We start from the raw sequence: 20417 nt of genomic DNA, 5'->3' as shown, positions 1-20417 counted from the left end.
CAGCTCCCCTGTGACAGTGTGCTGAATCCCCAGCTCCCCTGTTCCAGTGTCCTGACTCCCCAGCTTTCCTGTGCCAGTGTCCTGACTCCCCAGCTCCCCTGTGCCAGTGTCCTGAGTCCCCAGCTCCCCTGTACCAGTGTCCTGACTCCCCAGCTCCCCTGTGCCAGTGTCCTGACTCCCCAGCTCCCCTGTGCCAGTGCGCTGACTCCCCAGCTCCCCTGTGCCAGTGTGCTGACACCCCAGCTCCCCTGTGCCAGTGTGCTGACACCCCAGCTCCCCTGTGCCAGTGTGCTGACTCCCCAGCTCCCCAGTGGCAGTGTCCTGACACCCCAGCTCCCCTGTGCCAGTGTGCTGATTCCCCAGCTCCCCTGTGCCAGTGTCCTGACTCCCCAGCTCCCCTGTGCCAGTGTCCTGACTCCCCAGCTACCCTGTGCCAGTGTCCTGACTCCCCAGCTCCCCTGTACCAGTGTCCTGACTCCCCAGCTCCCCTGTACCAGTGTCCTGACTCCCCAGCTCCCCTGTGCCAGTGTCCTGACTCCCCAGCTCCCCTGTGCCAGTGTCCTGACTCCCCAGCTCCCCTGTGCCAGTCTCCTGACTCCCCAGCTCCCCTGTGCCAGTCTCCTGACTCCCCAGCTCCCCTGTGCCAGTCTCCTGACTCCCCAGCTCCCCTGTGCCAGTGTGCTGACTCCCCAGCTCCCCTGTGCCAGTCTCCTGACTCCCCAGCTCCCCTGTGCCAGTGTCCTGACTCCCCAGCTCCCCTGTGCCAGTGTCCTGACTCCCCAGCTCCCCTGTGCCAGTGCGCTGACTCCCCAGCTCCCCTGTGCCAGTGTCCTGACTCCCCAGCTCCCCTGAGCCAGTGTGCTGACTCCCCAGCTCCCCTGTGCCAGTGTCCTGACTCCCCAGCTCCCCTGTGCCAGTGTCCTGACTCCCCAGCTCCCCTGGGCCAGTGCGCTGACTCCCCAGCTCCCCTGTGCCAGTGTCCTGACTCCCCAGCTCCCCTGAGCCAGTGTGCTGACTCCCCAGCTCCCCTGAGCCAGTGCGCTGACTCCCCAGCTCCCCTGTGCCAGTGTCCTGACTCCCCAGCTCCCCTGAGCCAGTGTGCTGACTCCCCAGCTCCCCTGAGCCAGTGCGCTGACTCCCCAGCTCCCCTGTGCCAGTGTCCTGACTCCCCAGCTCCCCTGTGCCAGTGTCCTGACTCCCCAGCTCTCCTGTGCCAGTGTCCTGACTCCCCAGCTCCACTGTGCCAGTGTGCTGACTCCCCAGCTCCCCTGTGCCAGTGTGCTGACTCCCCAGCTCCCCTGTGCCAGTGTCCTGACTCCCCAGCTCCCCTGTGCCAGTGTCCTGACTCCCCAGCTCCCCTGTGCCAGTGTCCTGACTCCCCAGCTCCCCTGTGCCAGTGTCCTGACTCCCCAGCTCCCCTGTGCCAGTGTCCTGACTCCCGAGCTCCCCTGTGCCAGTGTCCTGACTCCCCAGCTCCCCTGTGCCAGTGTGCTGACTCCCCAGCTCCCCTGTGCCAGTGTCCTGACTCCCCAGCTCCCCTGTGCCAGTGTCCTGACTCCCCAGCTCCCCTGTGCCAGTGTCCTGACTCCCCAGCTCCCCTGTGCCAGTGTGCTGACTCCCCAGCTCTCCTGTGCCAGTGTCCTGACTCCCCAGCTCCCCTGTGCCAGTGTCCTGACTCCCCAGCTCCCCTGTGCCAGTGTCCTGACTCCCCAGCTCCCCTGTGCCAGTGTCCTGACTCCCCAGCTCTCCTGTGCCAGTGTCCTGACTCCCCAGCTCCCCTGTGCCAGTGTCCTGACTCCCCAGCTCCCCTGTGCCAGTGTGCTGACTCCCCAGCTCCCCTGTGCCAGTGTCCTGACTCCCCAGCTCTTCTGTGCCAGTGTCCTGACTCCCCAGCTCCCCTGTGCCAGTGTCCTGACTCCCCAGCTCCCCTGTGCCAGTGTCCTGACTCCCCAGCTCCCCTGTGCCAGTGTCCTGACTCCCCAGCTCCCCTGTGCCAGTGTGCTGACTCCCCAGCTCCCCTGTGACAGTGTGCTGACTCCCCAGATCCCCTGTGCCAGTGTCCTGACTCCCCAGCTTTCCTGTGCCAGTGTCCTGACTCCCCAGCTCCCCTGTGCCAGTGTGCTGACTCCCCAGCTCCCCTGTACCAGTGTCCTGACTCCCCAGCTCCCCTGTGCCAGTGTCCTGACTCCCCAGCTCCCCTGTGCCAGTGCGCTGACTCCCCAGCTCCCCTGTGACAGTGTGCTGACACCCCAGCTCCCCTGTGCCAGTGTGCTGACACCCCAGCTCCCCTGTGCCAGTGTGCTGACTCCCCAGCTCCCCAGTGCCAGTGTCCTGACACCCCAGCTCCCCTGTGCCAGTGTGCTGACTCCCCAGCTCCCCTGTGCCAGTGTCCTGACTCCCCAGCTCCCCTGTGCCAGTGTCCTGACTCCCCAGCTCCCCTGTGCCAGTGTCCTGACTCCCCAGCTCCCCTGTACCAGTGTCCTGACTCCCCAGCTCCCCTGTACCAGTGTCCTGACTCCCCAGCTCCCCTGTGCCAGTGTCCTGACTCCCCAGCTCCCCTGTGCCAGTGTCCTGACTCCCCAGCTCCCCTGTGCCAGTCTCCAGACTCCCCAGCTCCCCTGTGCCAGTCTCCTGACTCCCCAGCTCCCCTGTGCCAGTCTCCTGACTCCCCAGCTCCCCTGTGCCAGTGTGCTGACTCCCCAGCTCCCCTGTGCCAGTCTCCTGACTCCCCAGCTCCCCTGTGCCAGTGTCCTGACTCCCCAGCTCCCCTGTGCCAGTGTCCTGACTCCCCAGCTCCCCTGTGCCAGTGCGCTGACTCCCCAGCTCCCCTGTGCCAGTGTCCTGACTCCCCAGCTCCCCTGAGCCAGTGTGCTGACTCCCCAGCTCCCCTGTGCCAGTGTCCTGACTCCCCAGCTCCCCTGTGCCAGTGTCCTGACTCCCCAGCTCCCCTGTGCCAGTGCGCTGACTCCCCAGCTCCCCTGTGCCAGTGTCCTGACTCCCCAGCTCCCCTGAGCCAGTGTGCTGACTCCCCAGCTCCCCTGAGCCAGTGCGCTGACTCCCCAGCTCCCCTGTGCCAGTGTCCTGACTCCCCAGCTCCCCCCGTGCCAGTGTCCTGACTCCCCAGCTCCCCTGTGCCAGTGTCCTGACTCCCCAGCTCTCCTGTGCCAGTGTCCTGACTCCCCAGCTCCACTGTGCCAGTGTCCTGACTCCCCAGCTCCCCTGTGCCAGTGTCCTGACTCCCCAACTCCCCTGTGCCAGTGTGCTGACTCCCCAGCTCCCCTGTGCCAGTGTCCTGACTCCCCAGCTCCCCTGTGCCAGTGTCCTGACTCCCCAGCTCCCCTGTGCCAGTGTCCTGACTCCCCAGCTCCCCTGTGCCAGTGTCCTGACTCCCCAGCTCCCCTGTGCCAGTGTGCTGACTCCCCAGCTCCCCTGTGCCAGTGTGCTGACTCCCCAGCTCCCCTGTGACAGTGTGCTGAATCCCCAGCTCCCCTGTGCCAGTGTCCTGACTCCCCAGCTTTCCTGTGCCATTGTCCTGACTCCCCAGCTCCCCTGTGCCTGTGTCCTGACTCCCCAGCTCCCCTGTGCCAGTGTCCTGACTCCCCAGCTCCCCTGTGCCAGTGTCCTGACTCCCCAGCTCCCCTGTGCCAGTGCGCTGACTCCCCAGCTCTCCTGTGCCAGTGTGCTGACACCCCAGCTCCCCTGTGCCAGTGTGCTGACACCCCAGCTCCCCTGTGCCAGTCTCCTGACTCCCCAGCTCCCCAGTGGCAGTGTCCTGACACCCCAGCTCCCCTGTGCCAGTGTGCTGACTCCCCAGCTCCCCTGTGCCAGTGTCCTGACTCCCCAGCTCCCCTGTGCCAGTGTCCTGACTCCCCAGCTACCCTGTGCCAGTGTCCTGACTCCCCAGCTCCCCTGTACCAGTGTCCTGACTCCCCAGCTCCCCTGTACCAGTGTCCTGACTCCCCAGCTCCCCTGTGCCAGTGTCCTGACTCCCCAGCTCCCCTGTGCCAGTGTCCTGACTCCCCAGCTCCCCTGTGCCAGTCTCCTGACTCCCCAGCTCCCCTGTGCCAGTCTCCTGACTCCCCAGCTCCCCTGTGCCAGTCTCCTGACTCCCCAGCTCCCCTGTGCCAGTGTGCTGACTCCCCAGCTCCCCTGTGCCAGTCTCCTGACTCCCCAGCTCCCCTGTGCCAGTGTCCTGACTCCCCAGCTCCCCTGTGCCAGTGTCCTGACTCCCCAGCTCCCCTGTGCCAGTGCGCTGACTCCCCAGCTCCCCTGTGCCAGTGTCCTGACTCCCCAGCTCCCCTGAGCCAGTGTGCTGACTCCCCAGCTCCCCTGTGCCAGTGTCCTGACTCCCCAGCTCCCCTGTGCCAGTGTCCTGACTCCCCAGCTCCCCTGTGCCAGTGCGCTGACTCCCCAGCTCCCCTGTGCCAGTGTCCTGACTCCCCAGCTCCCCTGAGCCAGTGTGCTGACTCCCCAGCTCCCCTGAGCCAGTGCGCTGACTCCCCAGCTCCCCTGTGCCAGTGTCCTGACTCCCCAGCTCCCCCCGTGCCAGTGTCCTGACTCCCCAGCTCCCCTGTGCCTGTGTCCTGACTCCCCAGCTCTCCTGTGCCAGTGTCCTGACTCCCCAGCTCCACTGTGCCAGTGTCCTGACTCCCCAGCTCCCCTGTGCCAGTGTGCTGACTCCCCAGCTCCCCTGTGCCAGTGTCCTGACTCCCCAGCTCCCCTGTGCCAGTGTCCTGACTCCCCAGCTCCCCTGTGCCAGTGTCCTGACTCCCCAGCTCCCCTGTGCCAGTGTCCTGACTCCCCAGCTCCCCTGTGCCAGTGTCCTGACTCCCGAGCTCCCCTGTGCCAGTGTCCTGACTCCCCAGCTCCCCTGTGCCAGTGTGCTGACTCCCCAGCTCCCCTGTGCCAGTGTCCTGACTCCCCAGCTCCCCTGTGCCAGTGTCCTGACTCCCCAGCTCCCCTGTGCCAGTGTCCTGACTCCCCAGCTCCCCTGTGCCAGTGTGCTGACTCCCCAGCTCTCCTGTGCCAGTGTCCTGACTCCCCAGCTCCCCTGTGCCAGTGTCCTGACTCCCCAGCTCCCCTGTGCCAGTGTCCTGACTCCCCAGCTCCCCTGTGCCAGTGTCCTGACTCCCCAGCTCTCCTGTGCCAGTGTCCTGACTCCCCAGCTCCCCTGTGCCAGTGTCCTGACTCCCCAGCTCCCCTGTGCCAGTGTGCTGACTCCCCAGCTCCCCTGTGCCAGTGTCCTGACTCCCCAGCTCCCCTGTGCCAGTGTCCTGACTCCCCAGCTCCCCTGTGCCAGTGTCCTGACTCCCCAGCTCCCCTGTGCCAGTGTCCTGACTCCCCAGCTCCCCTGTGCCAGTGTCCTGACTCCCCAGCTCCCCTGTGCCAGTGTGCTGACTCCCCAGCTCCCCTGTGACAGTGTGCTGACTCCCCAGATCCCCTGTGCCAGTGTCCTGACTCCCCAGCTTTCCTGTGCCAGTGTCCTGACTCCCCAGCTCCCCTGTGCCAGTGTGCTGACTCCCCAGCTCCCCTGTACCAGTGTCCTGACTCCCCAGCTCCCCTGTGCCAGTGTCCTGACTCCCCAGCTCCCCTGTGCCAGTGCGCTGACTCCCCAGCTCCCCTGTGCCAGTGTGCTGACACCCCAGCTCCCCTGTGCCAGTGTGCTGACACCCCAGCTCCCCTGTGCCAGTGTGCTGACTCCCCAGCTCCCCAGTGCCAGTGTCCTGACACCCCAGCTCCCCTGTGCCAGTGTGCTGACTCCCCAGCTCCCCTGTGCCAGTGTCCTGACTCCCCAGCTCCCCTGTGCCAGTCTCCTGACTCCCCAGCTCCCCTGTGCCAGTGTCCTGACTCCCTAGCTCCCCTGTACCAGTGTCCTGACTCCCCAGCTCCCCTGTACCAGTGTCCTGACTCCCCAGCTCCCCTGTGCCAGTGTCCTGACTCCCCAGCTCCCCTGTGCCAGTGTCCTGACTCCCCAGCTCCCCTGTGCCAGTCTCCTGACTCCCCAGCTCCCCTGTGCCAGTCTCCTGACTCCCCAGCTCCCCTCTGCCAGTCTCCTGACTCCCCAGCTCCCCTGTGCCAGTGTGCTGACTCCCCAGCTCCCCTGTGCCAGTCTCCTGACTCCCCAGCTCCCCTGTGCCAGTGTCCTGACTCCCCAGCTCCCCTGTGCCAGTGTCCTGTCTCCCCAGCTCCCCTATGCCAGTGCGCTGACTCCCCAGCTCCCCTGTGCCAGTGTCCTGACTCCCCAGCTCCCCTGAGCCAGTGTGCTGACTCCCCAGCTCCCCTGTGCCAGTGTCCTGACTCCCCAGCTCCCCTGTGCCAGTGTCCTGACTCCCCAGCTCCCCTGTGCCAGTGCGCTGACTCCCCAGCTCCCCTGTGCCAGTGTCCTGACTCCCCAGCTCCCCTGAGCCAGTGTGCTGACTCCCCAGCTCCCCTGAGCCAGTGCGCTGACTCCCCAGCTCCCCTGTGCCAGTGTCCTGACTCCCCAGCTCCCCCCGTGCCAGTGTCCTGACTCCCCAGCTCCCCTGTGCCAGTGTCCTGACTCCCCAGCTCTCCTGTCCCAGTGTCCTGACTCCCCAGCTCCACTGTGCCAGTGTCCTGACTCCCCAGCTCCCCTGTGCCAGTGTGCTGACTCCCCAGCTCCCCTGTGCCAGTGTCCTGACTCCCCAGCTCCCCTGTGCCAGTGTCCTGACTCCCCAGCTCCCCTGTGCCAGTGTCCTGACTCCCCAGCTCCCCTGTGCCAGTGTCCTGACTCCCCAGCTCCCCTGTGCCAGTGTCCTGACTCCCCAGCTCCCCTGTGCCAGTGTCCTGACTCCCCAGCTCCCCTGTGCCAGTGTGCTGACTCCCCAGCTCCTCTGTGCCAGTGTCCTGACTCCCCAGCTCCCCTGTGCCAGTGTGCTGACTCCCCATCTCCCCTGTGTCAGTGTCCTGACTCCCCAGCTCCCCTGTGCCAGTGTGCTGACTCCCCAGCTCCCCTGTGCCAGTGTCCTGACTCCCCAGCTCCCCTGTGCCAGTGTGCTGACTCCCCAGCTCCCCTGTGCCAGTGTCCTGACTCCCCAGCTCCCCTGTGCCAGTGTCCTGACTCCCCAGCTCCCCTGTGCCTGTGTCCTGACTCCCCAGCTCCCCTGTGCCAGTGTCCTGACTCCCCAGCTCCCCTGTGCCAGTGTCCTGACTCCCCAGCTCCCCTGTGTCAGTGTCCTGACTCCCCAGCTCCCCTGTGCCAGTGTGCTGACTCCCCAGCTCCCCTGTGCCAGTGTCCTGACTCCCCAGCTCCCCTGTGCCAGTGTCCTGACTCCCCAGCTCCCCTGTGCCAGTGTGCTGACTCCCAGCTCCCCTGTGCCAGTGTGCTGACTCCCCAGCTCCCCTGTGCCAGTGTCCTGACTCCCCAGCTCCCCTGTGCCAGTGTCCTGACTCCCCAGCTCCCCTGTGCCAGTGTCCTGACTCCCCAGCTCCCCTGTGCCAGTGTCCTGACTCCCCAGCTCCCCTGTGCCAGTGTCCTGACTCCCCAGCTCCCCTGTGCCAGTGTCCTGACTCCCCAGCTCCCCTGTGCCAGTGTCCTGACTCCCCAGCTCCCCTGTGCCAGTGTCCTGACTCCCCAGCTCCCCTGTGCCAGTGTCCTGACTCCCCAGCTCCCCTGTGCCAGTGTCCTGACTCCCCAGCTCCCCTGTGCCAGTGTCCTGACTCCCCAGCTCCCCTGTGCCAGTGTCCTGACTCCCCAGCTCCCCTGTGCCAGTGTGCTGACTCCCCAGCTCCCCTGTGTCAGTGTCCTGACCCCAGCTCCCCTGTGCCAGTGTCCTGACTCCCCAGCTCCCCTGTGCCAGTGTGCTGACTCCCCAGCTCCCCTGTGCCAGTGTCCTGACTCCCCAGCTCCCCTGTGCCAGTGTCCTGACTCCCCAGCTCCCCTGTGTCAGTGTGCTGACCCCAGCTCCCCTGTGCCAGTGTGCTGACTCCCCAGCTCCCCTGTGCCAGTGTCCTGACTCCCCAGCTCCCCTGTGCCAGTGTGCTGACTCCCCAGCTCCCCTGTGCCAGTGTCCTGACTCCCCAGCTCCCCTGTGCCAGTGTCCTGACTCCCCAGCTCCCCTGTGCCAGTGTCCTGACTCCCCAGCTCCCCTGTGCCAGTGTGCTGACTCCCCAGCTCCCCTTTGCCAGTGTCCTGACCCCAGCTCCCCTGTGCCAGTGTCCTGACTCCCCAGCTCCCCTGTGCCAGTGTCCTGATTCCCCAGCTCCCCTGTGCCAGTGTCCTGACTCCCCAGCTCCCCTGTGCCAGTGTCCTGACTCCCCAGCTCCCCTGTGCCAGTGTGCTGACTCCCCAGCTCCCCTGTGCCAGTGTCCTGACTCCCCAGCTCCCCTGTGCCAGTGTGCTGACTCCCCAGCTCCCCTGTGCCAGTGTGCTGACTCCCCAGCTCCCCTGTGCCAGTGTCCTGACACCCCAGCTCCCCTGTGCCAGTGTCCTGACCCCAGCTCCCCTGTGCCAGTGTCCTGACTCCCCAGCTCCCCTGTGCCAGTGTGCTGACTCCCCAGCTCCCCTGTGCCAGTGTCCTGACCCCCCAGCTCCCCTGTGCCAGTGTCCTGACTCCCCAGCTCCCCTGTGCCAGTGTCCTGACTCCCCAGCTCCCCTGTGCCAGTGTGCTGACTCCCCAGCTCCCCTGTGCCAGTGTCCTGACCCCAGCTCCCCTGTGCCAGTGTGCTGACTCCCCAGCTCCCCTGTGCCAGTGTCCTGACACCACAGCTCCCCTGTGCCAGTGTGCTGACTCCCCAGCTCCCCTGTGCCAGTGTCCTGACTCCCCAGCTCCCCTGTGCGAGTGTGCTGACTCCCCAGCTCCCCTGTGCCCGTGTCCTGACTCCCCAGCTCCCCTGTGCCAGTGTCCTGACTCCCCAGCTCCCCTGTGCCAGTGTCCTGACTCCCCAGCTCCCCTGTGCCAGTGTCCTGACTCCCCAGCTCCCCTGTGCCCGTGTCCTGACTCCCCAGCTCCCCTGTGCCCGTGTCCTGACTCCCCAGCTCCCCTGTGCCCGTGTCCTGACTCCCGAGCTCCCCTGTGCCAGTGTCCTGACTCCCCAGCTCCCCTGTGCCAGTGTCCTGACTCCCCAGCTCCCCTGTGCCCGTGTCCTGACTCCCCAGCTCCCCTGTGCCAGTGTCCTGACTCCCCAGCTCCCCTGTGCCAGTGTCCTGACTCCCCAGCTCCCCTGTGCCAGTGTCCTGACTCCCCAGCTCCCCTGTGCCAGTGTCCTGACTCCCCAGCTCCCCTGTGCCAGTGTCCTGACACCCCAGCTCCCCTGTGCCAGTGTGCTGACTCCCCAGCTCCCCTGTGCCAGTGTGCTGACTCCCCAGCTCCCCTGTGCCAGTGTCCTGACTCCCCAGCTCCCCTGTGCCAGTGTCCTGACTCCCCAGCTCTCCTGTGCCAGTGTCCTGACTCCCCAGCTCCCCTGTGCCAGTGTCCTGACTCCCCAGCTCCCCTGTGCCAGTGTGCTGACTCCCCAGCTCCCCTGTGCCAGTGTCCTGACTCCCCAGCTCCCCTGTGCCAGTGTCCTGACTCCCCAGCTCCCCTGTGCCAGTGTCCTGACTCCCCAGCTCCCCTGTGCCAGTGTCCTGACTCCCCAGCTCCCCTGTGCCAGTGTGCTGACTCCCCAGCTCCCCTGTGCCAGTGTGCTGACTCCCCAGCTCCCCTGTGACAGTGTGCTGAATCCCCAGCTCCCCTGTGCCAGTGTCCTGACTCCCCAGCTTTCCTGTGCCAGTGTCCTGACTCCCCAGCTCCCCTGTGCCAGTGTCCTGACTCCCCAGCTCCCCTGTACCAGTGTCCTGACTCCCCAGCTCCCCTGTGCCAGTGTCCTGACTCCCCAGCTCCCCTGTGCCAGTGAGCTGACTCCCCAGCTCCCCTGTGCCAGTGTGCTGACACCCCAGCTCCCCTGTGCCAGTGTGCTGACACCCCAGCTCCCCTGTGCCAGTGTGCTGACTCCCCAGCTCCCTAGTGCCAGTGTCCTGACACCCCAGCTCCCCTGTGCCAGTGTGCTGACTCCCCAGCTCCCCTGTGCCAGTGTCCTGACTCCCCAGCTCCCCTGTGCCAGTGTCCTGACTCCCCAGCTCCCCTGTGCCAGTGTCCTGACTCCCCAGCTCCCCTGTACCAGTGTCCTGACTCCCCAGCTCCCCTGTACCAGTGTCCTGACTCCCCAGCTCCCCTGTGCCAGTGTCCTGACTCCCCAGCTCCCCTGTGCCAGTGTCCTGACTCCCCAGCTCCCCTGTGCCAGTCTCCTGACTCCCCAGCTCCCCTGTGCCAGTCTCCTGACTCCCCTGCTCCCCTGTGCCAGTCTCCTGACTCCCCAGCTCCCCTGTGCCAGTGTGCTGACTCCCCAGCTCCCCTGTGCCAGTCTCCTGACTCCCCAGCTCCCCTGTGCCAGTGTCCTGACTCCCCAGCTCCCCTGTGCCAGTGTCCTGACTCCCCAGCTCCCCTGTGCCAGTGCGCTGACTCCCCAGCTCCCCTGTGCCAGTGTCCTGACTCCCCAGCTCCCCTGAGCCAGTGTGCTGACTCCCCAGCTCCCCTGTGCCAGTGTCCTGACTCCCCAGCTCCCCTGTGCCAGTGTCCTGACTCCCCAGCTCCCCTGTGCCAGTGCGCTGACTCCCCAGCTCCCCTGTGCCAGTCTCCTGACTCCCCAGCTCCCCTGAGCCAGTGTGCTGACTCCCCAGCTCCCCTGAGCCAGTGCGCTGACTCCCCAGCTCCCCTGTGCCAGTGTCCTGACTCCCCAGCTCCCCCCGTGCCAGAGTCCTGACTCCCCAGCTCCCCTGTGCCAGTGTCCTGACTCCCCAGCTCTCCTGTGCCAGTGTCCTGACTCCCCAGCTCCCCTGTGCCAGTGTCCTGACTCCCCAGCTCCCCTGTGCCAGTGTGCTGACTCCCCAGCTCCCCTGTGCCAGTGTCCTGACTCCCCAGCTCCCCTGTGCCAGTGTCCTGACTCCCCAGCTCCCCTGTGCCAGTGTCCTGACTCCCCAGCTCCCCTGTGCCAGTGTCCTGACTCCCCAGCTCCCCTGTGCCAGTGTCCTGACTCCCGAGCTCCCCTGTGCCAGTGTCCTGACTCCCCAGCTCCCCTGTGCCAGTGTGCTGACTCCCCAGCTCCCCTGTGCCAGTGTCCTGACTCCCCAGCTCCCCTGTGCCAGTGTCCTGACTCCCCAGCTCCCCTGTGCCAGTGTCCTGACTCCCCAGCTCCCCTGTGCCAGTGTGCTGACTCCCCAGCTCTCCTGTGCCAGTGTCCTGACTCCCCAGCTCCCCTGTGCCAGTGTCCTGACTCCCCAGCTCCCCTGTGCCAGTGTCCTGACTCCCCAGCTCCCCTGTGCCAGTGTCCTGACTCCCCAGCTCTCCTGTGCCAGTGTCCTGACTCCCCAGCTCCCCTGTGCCAGTGTCCTGACTCCCCAGCTCCCCTGTGCCAGTGTCCTGACTCCCCAGCTCCCCTGTGCCAGTGTCCTGACTCCCCAGCTCCCCTGTGCCAGTGTGCTGACTCCCCAGCTCCCCTGTGCCAGTGTGCTGACTCCCCAGCTCCCCTGTGACAGTGTGCTGAATCCCCAGCTCCCCTGTGCCAGTGTCCTGACTCCCCAGCTTTCCTGTGCCAGTGTCCTGACTCCCCAGCTCCCCTGTGCCAGTGTCCTGACTCCCCAGCTCCCCTGTACCAGTGTCCTGACTCCCCAGCTCCCCTGTGCCAGTGTCCTGACTCCCCAGCTCCCCTGTGCCAGTGTCCTGACTCCCCAGCTCCCCTGTGCCAGTGTCCTGACACCCCAGCTCCCCTGTGCCAGTGTGCTGACACCCCAGCTCCCCTGTGCCAGTGTGCTGACTCCCCAGCTCCCCAGTGCCAGTGTCCTGAAACCCCAGCTCCCCTGTGCCAGTGTGCTGACTCCCCAGCTCCCCTGTGCCAGTGTCCTGACTCCCCAGCTCCCCTGTGCCAGTGTCCTGACTCCCCAGCTCCCCTGTGCCAGTGTCCTGACTCCCCAGCTCCCCTGTACCAGTGTCCTGACTCCCCAGCTCCCCTGTACCAGTGTCCTGACTCCCCAGCTCCCCTGTGCCAGTGTCCTGACTCCCCAGCTCCCCTGTGCCAGTGTCCTGACTCCCCAGCTCCCCTGTGCCAGTCTCCTGACTCCCCAGCTCCCCTGTGCCAGTCTCCTGACTCCCCAGCTCCCCTGTGCCAGTCTCCTGACTCCCCAGCTCCCCTGTGCCAGTGTGCTGACTCCCCAGCTCCCCTGTGCCAGTCTCCTGACTCCCCAGCTCCCCTGTGCCAGTGTCCTGACTCCCCAGCTCCCCTGTGCCAGTCTCCTGACTCCCCAGCTCCCCTGTGCCAGTGCGCTGACTCCCCAGCTCCCCTGTGCCAGTGTCCTGACTCCCCAGCTCCCCTGAGCCAGTGTGCTGACTCCCCAGCTCCCCTGTGCCAGTGTCCTGACTCCCCAGCTCCCCTGTGCCAGTGTCCTGACTCCCCAGCTCCCCTGTTCCAGTGCGCTGACTCCCCAGCTCCCCTGTGCCAGTGTCCTGACTCCCCAGCTCCCCTGAGCCAGTGTGCTGACTCCCCAGCTCCCCTGAGCCAGTGCGCTGACTCCCCAGCTCCCCTGTGCCAGTGTCCTGACTCCCCAGCTCCCCCCGTGCAAGTGTCCTGACTCCCCAGCTCCCCTGTGCCAGTGTCCTGACTCCCCAGCTCTCCTGTGCCAGTGTCCTGACTCCCCAGCTCCACTGTGCCAGTGTCCTGACTCCCCAGCTCCCCTGTGCCAGTGTGCTGACTCCCCAGCTCCCCTGTGCCAGTGTCCTGACTCCCCAGCTCCCCTGTGCCAGTGTCCTGACTCCCCAGCTCCCCTGTGCCAGTGTCCTGACTCCCCAGCTCCCCTGTGCCAGTGTCCTGACTCCCCAGCTCCCCTGTGCCAGTGTCCTGACTCCCCAGCTCCCCTGTGCCAGTGTCCTGACTCCCCAGCTCCCCTGTGCCAGTGTGCTGACTCCCCAGCTCCCCTGTGCCAGTGTCCTGACTCCCCAGCTCCCCTGTGTCAGTGTCCTGACTCCCCAGCTCCCCTGTGTCAGTGTCCTGACTCCCCAGCTCCCCTGTGCCAGTGTCCTGACTCCCCAGCTCCCCTGTGCCAGTGTCCTGACTCCCCAGCTCCCCTGTGCCAGTGTCCTGACTCCCCAGCTCCCCTGTGCCAGTGTCCTGACTCCCCAGCTCCCCTGTGCCAGTGTCCTGACTCCCCAGCTCTCCTGTGCCAGTGTCCTGACTCCCCATCTCCACTGTGCCAGTGTCCTGATTCCCAGCTCCCCTGTGCCAGTGTGCTGACTCCCCAGCTCCCCTGTGCCAGTGTCCTGACTCCCCAGCTCCCCTGTGCCAGTGTCCTGACTCCCCAGCTCCCCTGTGCCAGTGTCCTGACTCCCCAGCTCCCCTGTGCCAGTGCGCTGACTCCCCAGCTCCCCCGTGCCAGTGTGCTGACTCCCCAGCTCCCCTGTGCCAGTGTCCTGACTCCCCAGCTCCCCTCTGCCAGTGTCCTGACTCCCCAGCTCCCCTCTGCCAGTGTCCTGATTCCAGCTCCCCTGTGCCAGTGTCCTGACTCCCCAGCTCCCCTGTGCCAGTGTCCTGACTCCCCAGCTCTCCTGTGCCAGTGTCCTGACTCCCCAGCTCCCCTGTGCCAGTGTGCTGACTCCCCAGCTCTCCTGTGCCAGTGTCCTGACTCCCCAGCTCCCCTGTGCCAGTGTCCTGACTCCCCAGCTCCCCTGTGCCAGTGTGCTGACTCCCCAGCTCTCCTGTGCCAGTGTCCTGACTCCCCAGCTCCCCTGTGCCAGTGTCCTGACTCCCCAGCTCCCCTGTGCCAGTGTCCTGACTCCCCAGCTCCCCTCTGCCAGTGTCCTGACTCCCCAGCTCCCCTCTGCCAGTGTCCTGACTCCCCAGCTCCCCTGTGCCAGTGTGCTGACTCCCCAGCTCTCCTGTGCCAGTGTCCTGACTCCCCAGCTCTCCTGTGCCAGTGTCCTGACTCCCCAGCTCCCCTGTGCCAGTGTGCTGACTCCCCAGCTCCCCTGTGCCAGTGTCCTGACTCCCCAGCTCCCCTGTGCCAGTGTGCTGACTCCCCAGCTCCCCAGTGCCAGTGTCCTGACTCCCCAGCTCCCCTGTGCCAGTGTCCTGACTCCCCAGCTCTCCTGTGCCAGTGTCCTGACTCCCCAGCTCTCCTGTGCCAGTGTCCTGACTCCCCAGCTCCCCTGTGCCAGTGTGCTGACTCCCCAGCTCTCCTGTGCCAGTGTCCTGACTCCCCAGCTCTCCTGTGCCAGTGTCCTGACTCCCCAGCTCCCCTGTGCCAGTGTGCTGACCCCAGCTCCCCTGTGCCAGTGTCCTGACTCCCCAGCTCCCCTGTGCCAGTGTCCTGACTTCCCAGCTCCCATGTGCCAGTGTACTGACCCCCCAGCTCCCCTGTGCCAGTGCGCTGACCCCCCAGCTCCCCTGTGCCAGTGCGCTGACTCCCCAGCTCCCCTGTGCCAGTGTCCTGACTCCCCAGCTCCCCTGTGCCAGTGTGCTGACTCCCCAGCTCCCCTGTGCCAGTGTCCTGACTCCCCAGCTCCCCTGTGCCAGTGTCCTGACTCCCCAGCTCCCCTGTGCCAGTGTCCTGACCCCCCAGCTCCCCTGTGCCAGTGTACTGACTCCCCAGCTCCCCTGTGCCAGTGTCCTGATCCCCAGCTCCCCTGTGCCAGTGTCCTGATCCCCAGCTCCCCTGTGCCAGTGCGCTGACTCCCCAGCTCCCCTGTGCCAGTGCGCTGACTCCCCAGCTCCCCTGTGCCAGTGTCCTGACTCCCCAGCTCCCCTGTGCCAGTGTCCTGACTCCCCAGCTCCCCTGTGCCAGTGTCCTGACTCCCCAGCTCCCCTGTGCCAGTGTCCTGACTCCCCAGCTCCCCTGTGCCAGTGTCCTGACTCCCCAGCTCCCCTGTGTCAGTGTCCTGACTCCCCAGCTCCCCTGTGCCAGTGTCCTGACTCCCCAGCTCCCCTGTGCCTGTGTGCTGACTCCACAGCTCCCCTGTGCCAGTGTGCTGACTCCCCAGCTCCCCTGTGCCAGTGTGCTGACTCCCCAGCTCCCCTGTGCCAGTGTGCTGACTCCCCAGCTCCCCTGTGCCAGTGTGCTGACTCCCCAGCTCCCCTGTGCCAGTGTGCTGACTCCCCAGCTCCCCTGTGCCAGTGTGCTGACCCCCCAGCTCCCCTGTGCCAGTGTGCTGACTCCCCAGCTCCCCTGTGCCAGTGTGCTGACCCCCCAGCTCCCCTGTGCCAGTGTCCTGACTCCCCAGCTCCCCTGTGTCAGTGTCCTGACTCCCCAGCTCCCCTGTGCCAGTGTCCTGACTCCCCAGCTCCCCTGTGCCAGTGTCCTGACTCCCCAGCTCCCCTGTGTCAGTGTCCTGACTCCCCAGCTCCCCTGTGCCAGTGTCCTGACTCCCCAGCTCCCCTGTGCCTGTGTGCTGACTCCCCAGCTCCCCTGTGCCAGTGTGCTGACTCCCCAGCTCCCCTGTGCCTGTGTGCTGACTCCCCAGCTCCCCTGTGCCAGTGTCCTGACTCCCCAGCTCCCCTGTGCCAGTGTCCTGACTCCCCAGCTCCCCTGTGCCAGTGTCCTGACTCCCCAGCTCCCCTCTGCCAGTGTCCTGACTCCCCAGCTCCCCTCTGCCAGTGTCCTGATTCCAGCTCCCCTCTGCCAGTGTCCTGACTCCCCAGCTCCCCTGTGCCAGTGTCCTGACTCCCCAGCTCCCCTGTGCCAGTGTCCTGACTCCCCAGCTCCCCTCTGCCAGTGTCCTGATTCCAGCTCCCCTCTGCCAGTGTCCTGACTCCCCAGCTCCCCTCTGCCAGTGTCCTGACTCCCCAGCTCCCCTGTGCCAGTGTCCTGACTCCCCAGCTCCCCTGTGCCAGTGTCCTGACTCCCCAGCTCCCCTCTGCCAGTGTCCTGATTCCAGCTCCCCTCTGCCAGTGTCCTGACTCCCCAGCTCCCCTCTGCCAGTGTCCTGACTCCCCAGCTCCCCTCTGCCAGTGTCCTGACTCCCCAGCTCCCCTGTGCCAGTGTACTGACCCCCCAGCTCCCCTGTGCCAGTGCGCTGACCCCCAGCTCCCCTGTGCCAGTGCGCTGACTCCCCAGCTCCCCTGTGCCAGTGCGCTGACTCCTCAGCTCCCCTGTGCCAGTGCGCTGACTCCCCAGCTCCCCTGTGCCAGTCTCCTGACTCCCCAGCTCCCCTGTGCCAGTGTCCTGACTCCCCAGCTCCCCTGTGCCAGTGTCCTGACTCCCCAGCTCCCCTGTGTCAGTGTCCTGACTCCCCAGCTCCCCTGTGCCAGTGTCCTGACTCCCCAGCTCCCCTGTGCCAGTGTCCTGACTCCCCAGCTCCCCTGTGACAGTGTCCTGACACCCCAGCTCCCCTGTGACAGTGTCCTGACTCCCCAGCTCCCCTGTGCCAGTGTGCTGACTCCCCAGCTCCCCTGTGCCAGTGTCCTGACTCCCCAGCTCCCCTGTGCCAGTGTCCTGACTCCCCAGCTCCCCTGTGCCAGTGTCCTGACTCCCCAGCTCCCCTGTGCCAGTGCGCTGACTCCCCAGCTCCCCTGTGCCAGTGTCCTGACTCCCTAGCTCCCCTGTGCCAGTGTCCTGACTCCCCAGCTCCCCTGTGCCAGTGTGCTGACTCCCCAGCTCCCCTGTGCCAGTGTGCTGACTCCCCAGCTCCCCTGTGCCAGTGTCCTGACTCCCCAGCTCCCCCGTGCCAGTGTCCTGACTCCCCAGCTCCCCCGTGCCAGTGTCCTGACTCCCCAGCTCCCCTGTGCCAGTGTCCTGACTCCCCAGCTCCCCTGTGCCAGTGTCCTGACTCCCCAGCTCCCCTGTGCCAGTGCGCTGACCCCCCAGCTCCCCTGTGCCAGTGTCCTGACCCCCCAGCTCCCCTGTGCCAGTGTCCTGACTCCCCAGCTCCCCTGTGCCAGTGTCCTGACTCCCCAGCTCCCCTGTGCCAGTGTGCTGACCCCCCAGCTCCCCTGTGCCAGTGTCCTGACCCCCCAGCTCCCCTGTGCCAGTGTCCTGACTCCCCAGCTCCCCTGTGCCAGTGTGCTGACTCCCCAGCTCCCCTGTGCCAGTGTCCTGATCCCCAGCTCCCCTGTGCCAGTGTCCTGACTCCCCAGCTCCCCTGTGCCAGTGTCCTGACTCCCCAGCTCCCCTGTGCCAGTGTCCTGACTCCCCAGCTCCCCTGTGCCCGTGTCCTGACTCCCCAGCTCCCCTGTGCCAGTGTCCTGACTCCCCAGCTCCCCTGTGCCAGTGTCCTGACTCCCCAGCTCCCCTGTGCCAGTGTCCTGACTCCCCAGCTCCCCTGTGCCAGTGTCCTGATCCCCAGCTCCCCTGTGCCAGTGTCCTGACTCCCCAGCTCCCCTGTGCCAGTGTGCTGACTCCCCAGCTCCCCTGTGCCAGTGTCCTGACTCCACAGCTCCCCCGTGCCAGTGTCCTGACTCCCCAGCTCCCCTGTGCCCGTGTCCTGACTCCCCAGCTCCCCTGTGCCAGTGTCCTGACTCCCCAGCTCCCCTGTGCCAGTGTCCTGACCCTGGCTCCCCCTTTGCCAGCATCCTGGCCCTTGTGCCCCCTGCACCAGCGTCCTGGGCCCGACCCAGCTCACCCTATGGCAGTCCTGGGCCTGGCACCTCCCTGTGGGCACAGGCAGAGGCAGCTTGGGCTCCCGTCTTCCCACTCTTGTGATTCATGTTTGACTCACAATGTGGGCATGGTCCTGTCCTAAGTGGGCTGCCTCTTGCTTCCCTCTCCCACCTGGGTGGGACTGAGGAGGTGGGCCAGGGCTCCTTCCCCTGCCTCGGGTGCTCCCACCAGGCTGAGACCTGTGGGTTGGGTTGCAGGCTCTGGGCCAGGCTTGTACAACCTGCCATCTACAGTTGGCTACGTCAACCATGACTGCACCAGGGTGGCCAGTCCTGCCTACTCACTGGCCCGGAGGCCCAGCAGAGGTAAGGCCAGCTGGCGAGCGCATGGTGTTCTGGGGTTGGCCAAGCCTCCAGAGTTCCCCAGTAGCATTTTGGGCCTTTTTGCCCCATACATTCAGTCCCCCAACTGATGAGGTGGGAAGCAGCAGGGCTGATCACACCCTGCTCCATCTCCCATTGGCTGTGTACCCTCAGGCAAGCTACAACCCTCTCTGGTCCTGTTTTCTTCCAGATTAAGAGAGGGGAGGAGGAGAAGCCTATAGGCTGTTAAGAGCTGTGCTCACCTTCTCCCTTTTGCAATTCCTTGCTCCTTGACTTCAGGCGACTTGCTTAATGGATCCTCTGTTAAATGTTAGCCATGCAGCTGGGGTGTGATTGGTCCAGCGGGCCTGGGCTCCATCCCCAGCACTGCAGATGCACCCAGAAGACACAAGGGTACTAGCATCCCGGAGGTGCTCTGTAGAAGCAGGGCTTTGCCTGTGGGTGCTGAGCACATTGTTCCCAGGGTAGCAAACCCTGTGGGGCCCAGAGGCACCTGGCCTCTAGCTTGGCCCCAGCACCCCATGCAACCAGCCTGAGCCTCACACCAGCTTCACTCCGCCCACCACACCCATGCCCAGGGTTGCTGAGGCCCCTGGCTGGCAGGAGGTTGGGGCGGGGTGGCTGGTCCACTGCTTGGTGGAAACTTCTGGGCCTCTTTCAGCCTGGGGACCAGTGCACATCCTAAACCAGAGGCCCCAGAGCTGCCTGGCCCCGGAGACAACACAGGCATCTGTTGGCATCTGTGTTGGCGGAGGATGAGGCCAGGCTGGGTGAGGACCTGGCAGACCTGGGTTCCCAGGTTCTGATCCCCGGCTGAGAACACATCCTGGGAGGGAGGGAGGGACACTGCCCAGTGTGGGGCAGAGGGGATGGCAGAGCTTTGGCTGAGGCTCAGGGCAAAAGCTGAGTGGTGGAGACAGCAGGGCTTTGTAGGGGGACTAGGAGCTCAGTGGCGCCCCCAGGAGGGGAAGAAACTCCAGGTGGAACCCGTAGCACAGAGTCCCCAAGGATGGGGGTCCAGAGCCTGAGGAGGAGAGGTAGGACCCTCCGACTCTACGCAGGGCGGCCAGAGAGCACGTGTTCTGACAAATGAAGGTGATAGCCATGCCTCTGAGGGGAGGGTGAGAGTGGGAGGGAGACGGGCCTGTGGCCAGGCCTGGGGGAGGAGCATGAGACTGACTAGGATCTGGACACCGGCGGGCTGGGCACCACCTATGCACCCTGGTGTGGGGAGGAGCGGGGTGACACCCAGTCTGGCCACTCCAGAGGCCCAGGGCCTCGGCGTCCCTCCACAGCCTCGGGGTGGGTGAGGAACCAGTGAGTGCCGGCCCTTCCTGCAGGGCCGTGCCACTAGTGTGGGTGCATGCTGCCCATGGGGTTGCACCCAGCCTGTGGGCTCTCCCAGGCCAGCATGAGACCGGGATGTGGGTTGCTTCTCTTCTCCTGAGTGGATCCAGCAGGAGCGGCATGGAGGCTGACTCGTCATGCACGCAGAGTGGGCTCGGTGATGGCAGAACTGCTCCATGCACTGAGACGGGGCACTGGGCCACGTGCGTGGACCCTATCAACATGGATGAACCGGTGGCCAAGCCTTTTCCCAAGGACCCTATCCCCTGAGTGGCTCTGCTGGGACTGGACAAGGCCCTGGGCTCTGGGCACGGCAGGTGTGCCCACAAGCCAGGAGCCAGCACCAGCGCCAGCCAGGCCTCCTGGCTCTGGCTCCAGGCCCGAGGGCGGCAGGGGGGCTTGGCTGTGGTCTGGTGGTCAGAGCAGAGGCCTGCCACCAGCTCAGGGCCACGGGCTCCCCACAACAGGGCCGTGTGTTGGGCAGTCAGGGTGCTGTGGGTGTGAGGCTCCCTCAGGACTCTGGACGCCTTTCCTCAGCTCCTCCGCAGGATGCCAGCCCAGGGCCTGTCTACTTCCTGGACCCGAAAGTAACTCGCTTTGGCCGTAGCTGCACCCCTGCTTACTCCATGCAGGGTCGTGGAAAGTCTCGGGGTGAGTGTGCCCAGCACTGCCCATGGGGCTGTCCTGAGGGCCTCAGCCCTCATCCTCAGAGTCCTTAGAACAGACCAAGAGACTTGCACAGGGGGTCACACCTCCAGTGCCCACCAGGCCTGAGAGGACCTGGATGTGAGGGGACCAGGGTCGCCATGGCCTATGCACATGGCATGTGAGGGCACCAGAGGCCAGCAGCTGCAGTGCTCTGGTACACCGCTCAGGTCCCTTCCTGGCCATCAGCTGGCTCGCACCCGTACACCCCGGGACTATGGCCTCATTGTCCACACAGTTGCCTTCCCTCTCATACCACAAGTATATCCACCCACCTACCCATCCACCCACCATCCACCCTCCTACCCACCCACCTACCCATCCACCCATCACCCACCCACCTACTTACCCACCTACCCATCCACCCACCATCTGTCCATCTTCCATCCATCCACTGACCCATTCAC

General features: G+C 65.8%; 1 protein-coding gene across 1 annotated transcript in view; it reads left to right on the top strand.

The window, feature by feature from the left end:
- Window positions 1-20417, top strand: part of CIMAP1D (CIMAP1 family member D) — a gene marked incomplete at both ends in the record, with an annotated part of 44303 nt that overhangs the window by 22661 nt on the left and 1225 nt on the right. The window contains 2 exons of the mRNA XM_081286854.1: window positions 17833-17940; window positions 19843-19956. Coding sequence (XP_081142980.1) covers window positions 17833-17940; window positions 19843-19956 — 222 coding nt within the window. The remainder of the gene's footprint in view (window positions 1-17832; window positions 17941-19842; window positions 19957-20417) is intronic.

Source organism: Spermophilus citellus (genome assembly GCF_964194105.1).
Source record: "Spermophilus citellus genome assembly, chromosome: 3".
NCBI classification, from domain to species: Eukaryota; Metazoa; Chordata; class Mammalia; order Rodentia; family Sciuridae; genus Spermophilus; species Spermophilus citellus.
This window is presented reverse-complemented; position numbering and strand designations above follow the sequence as displayed.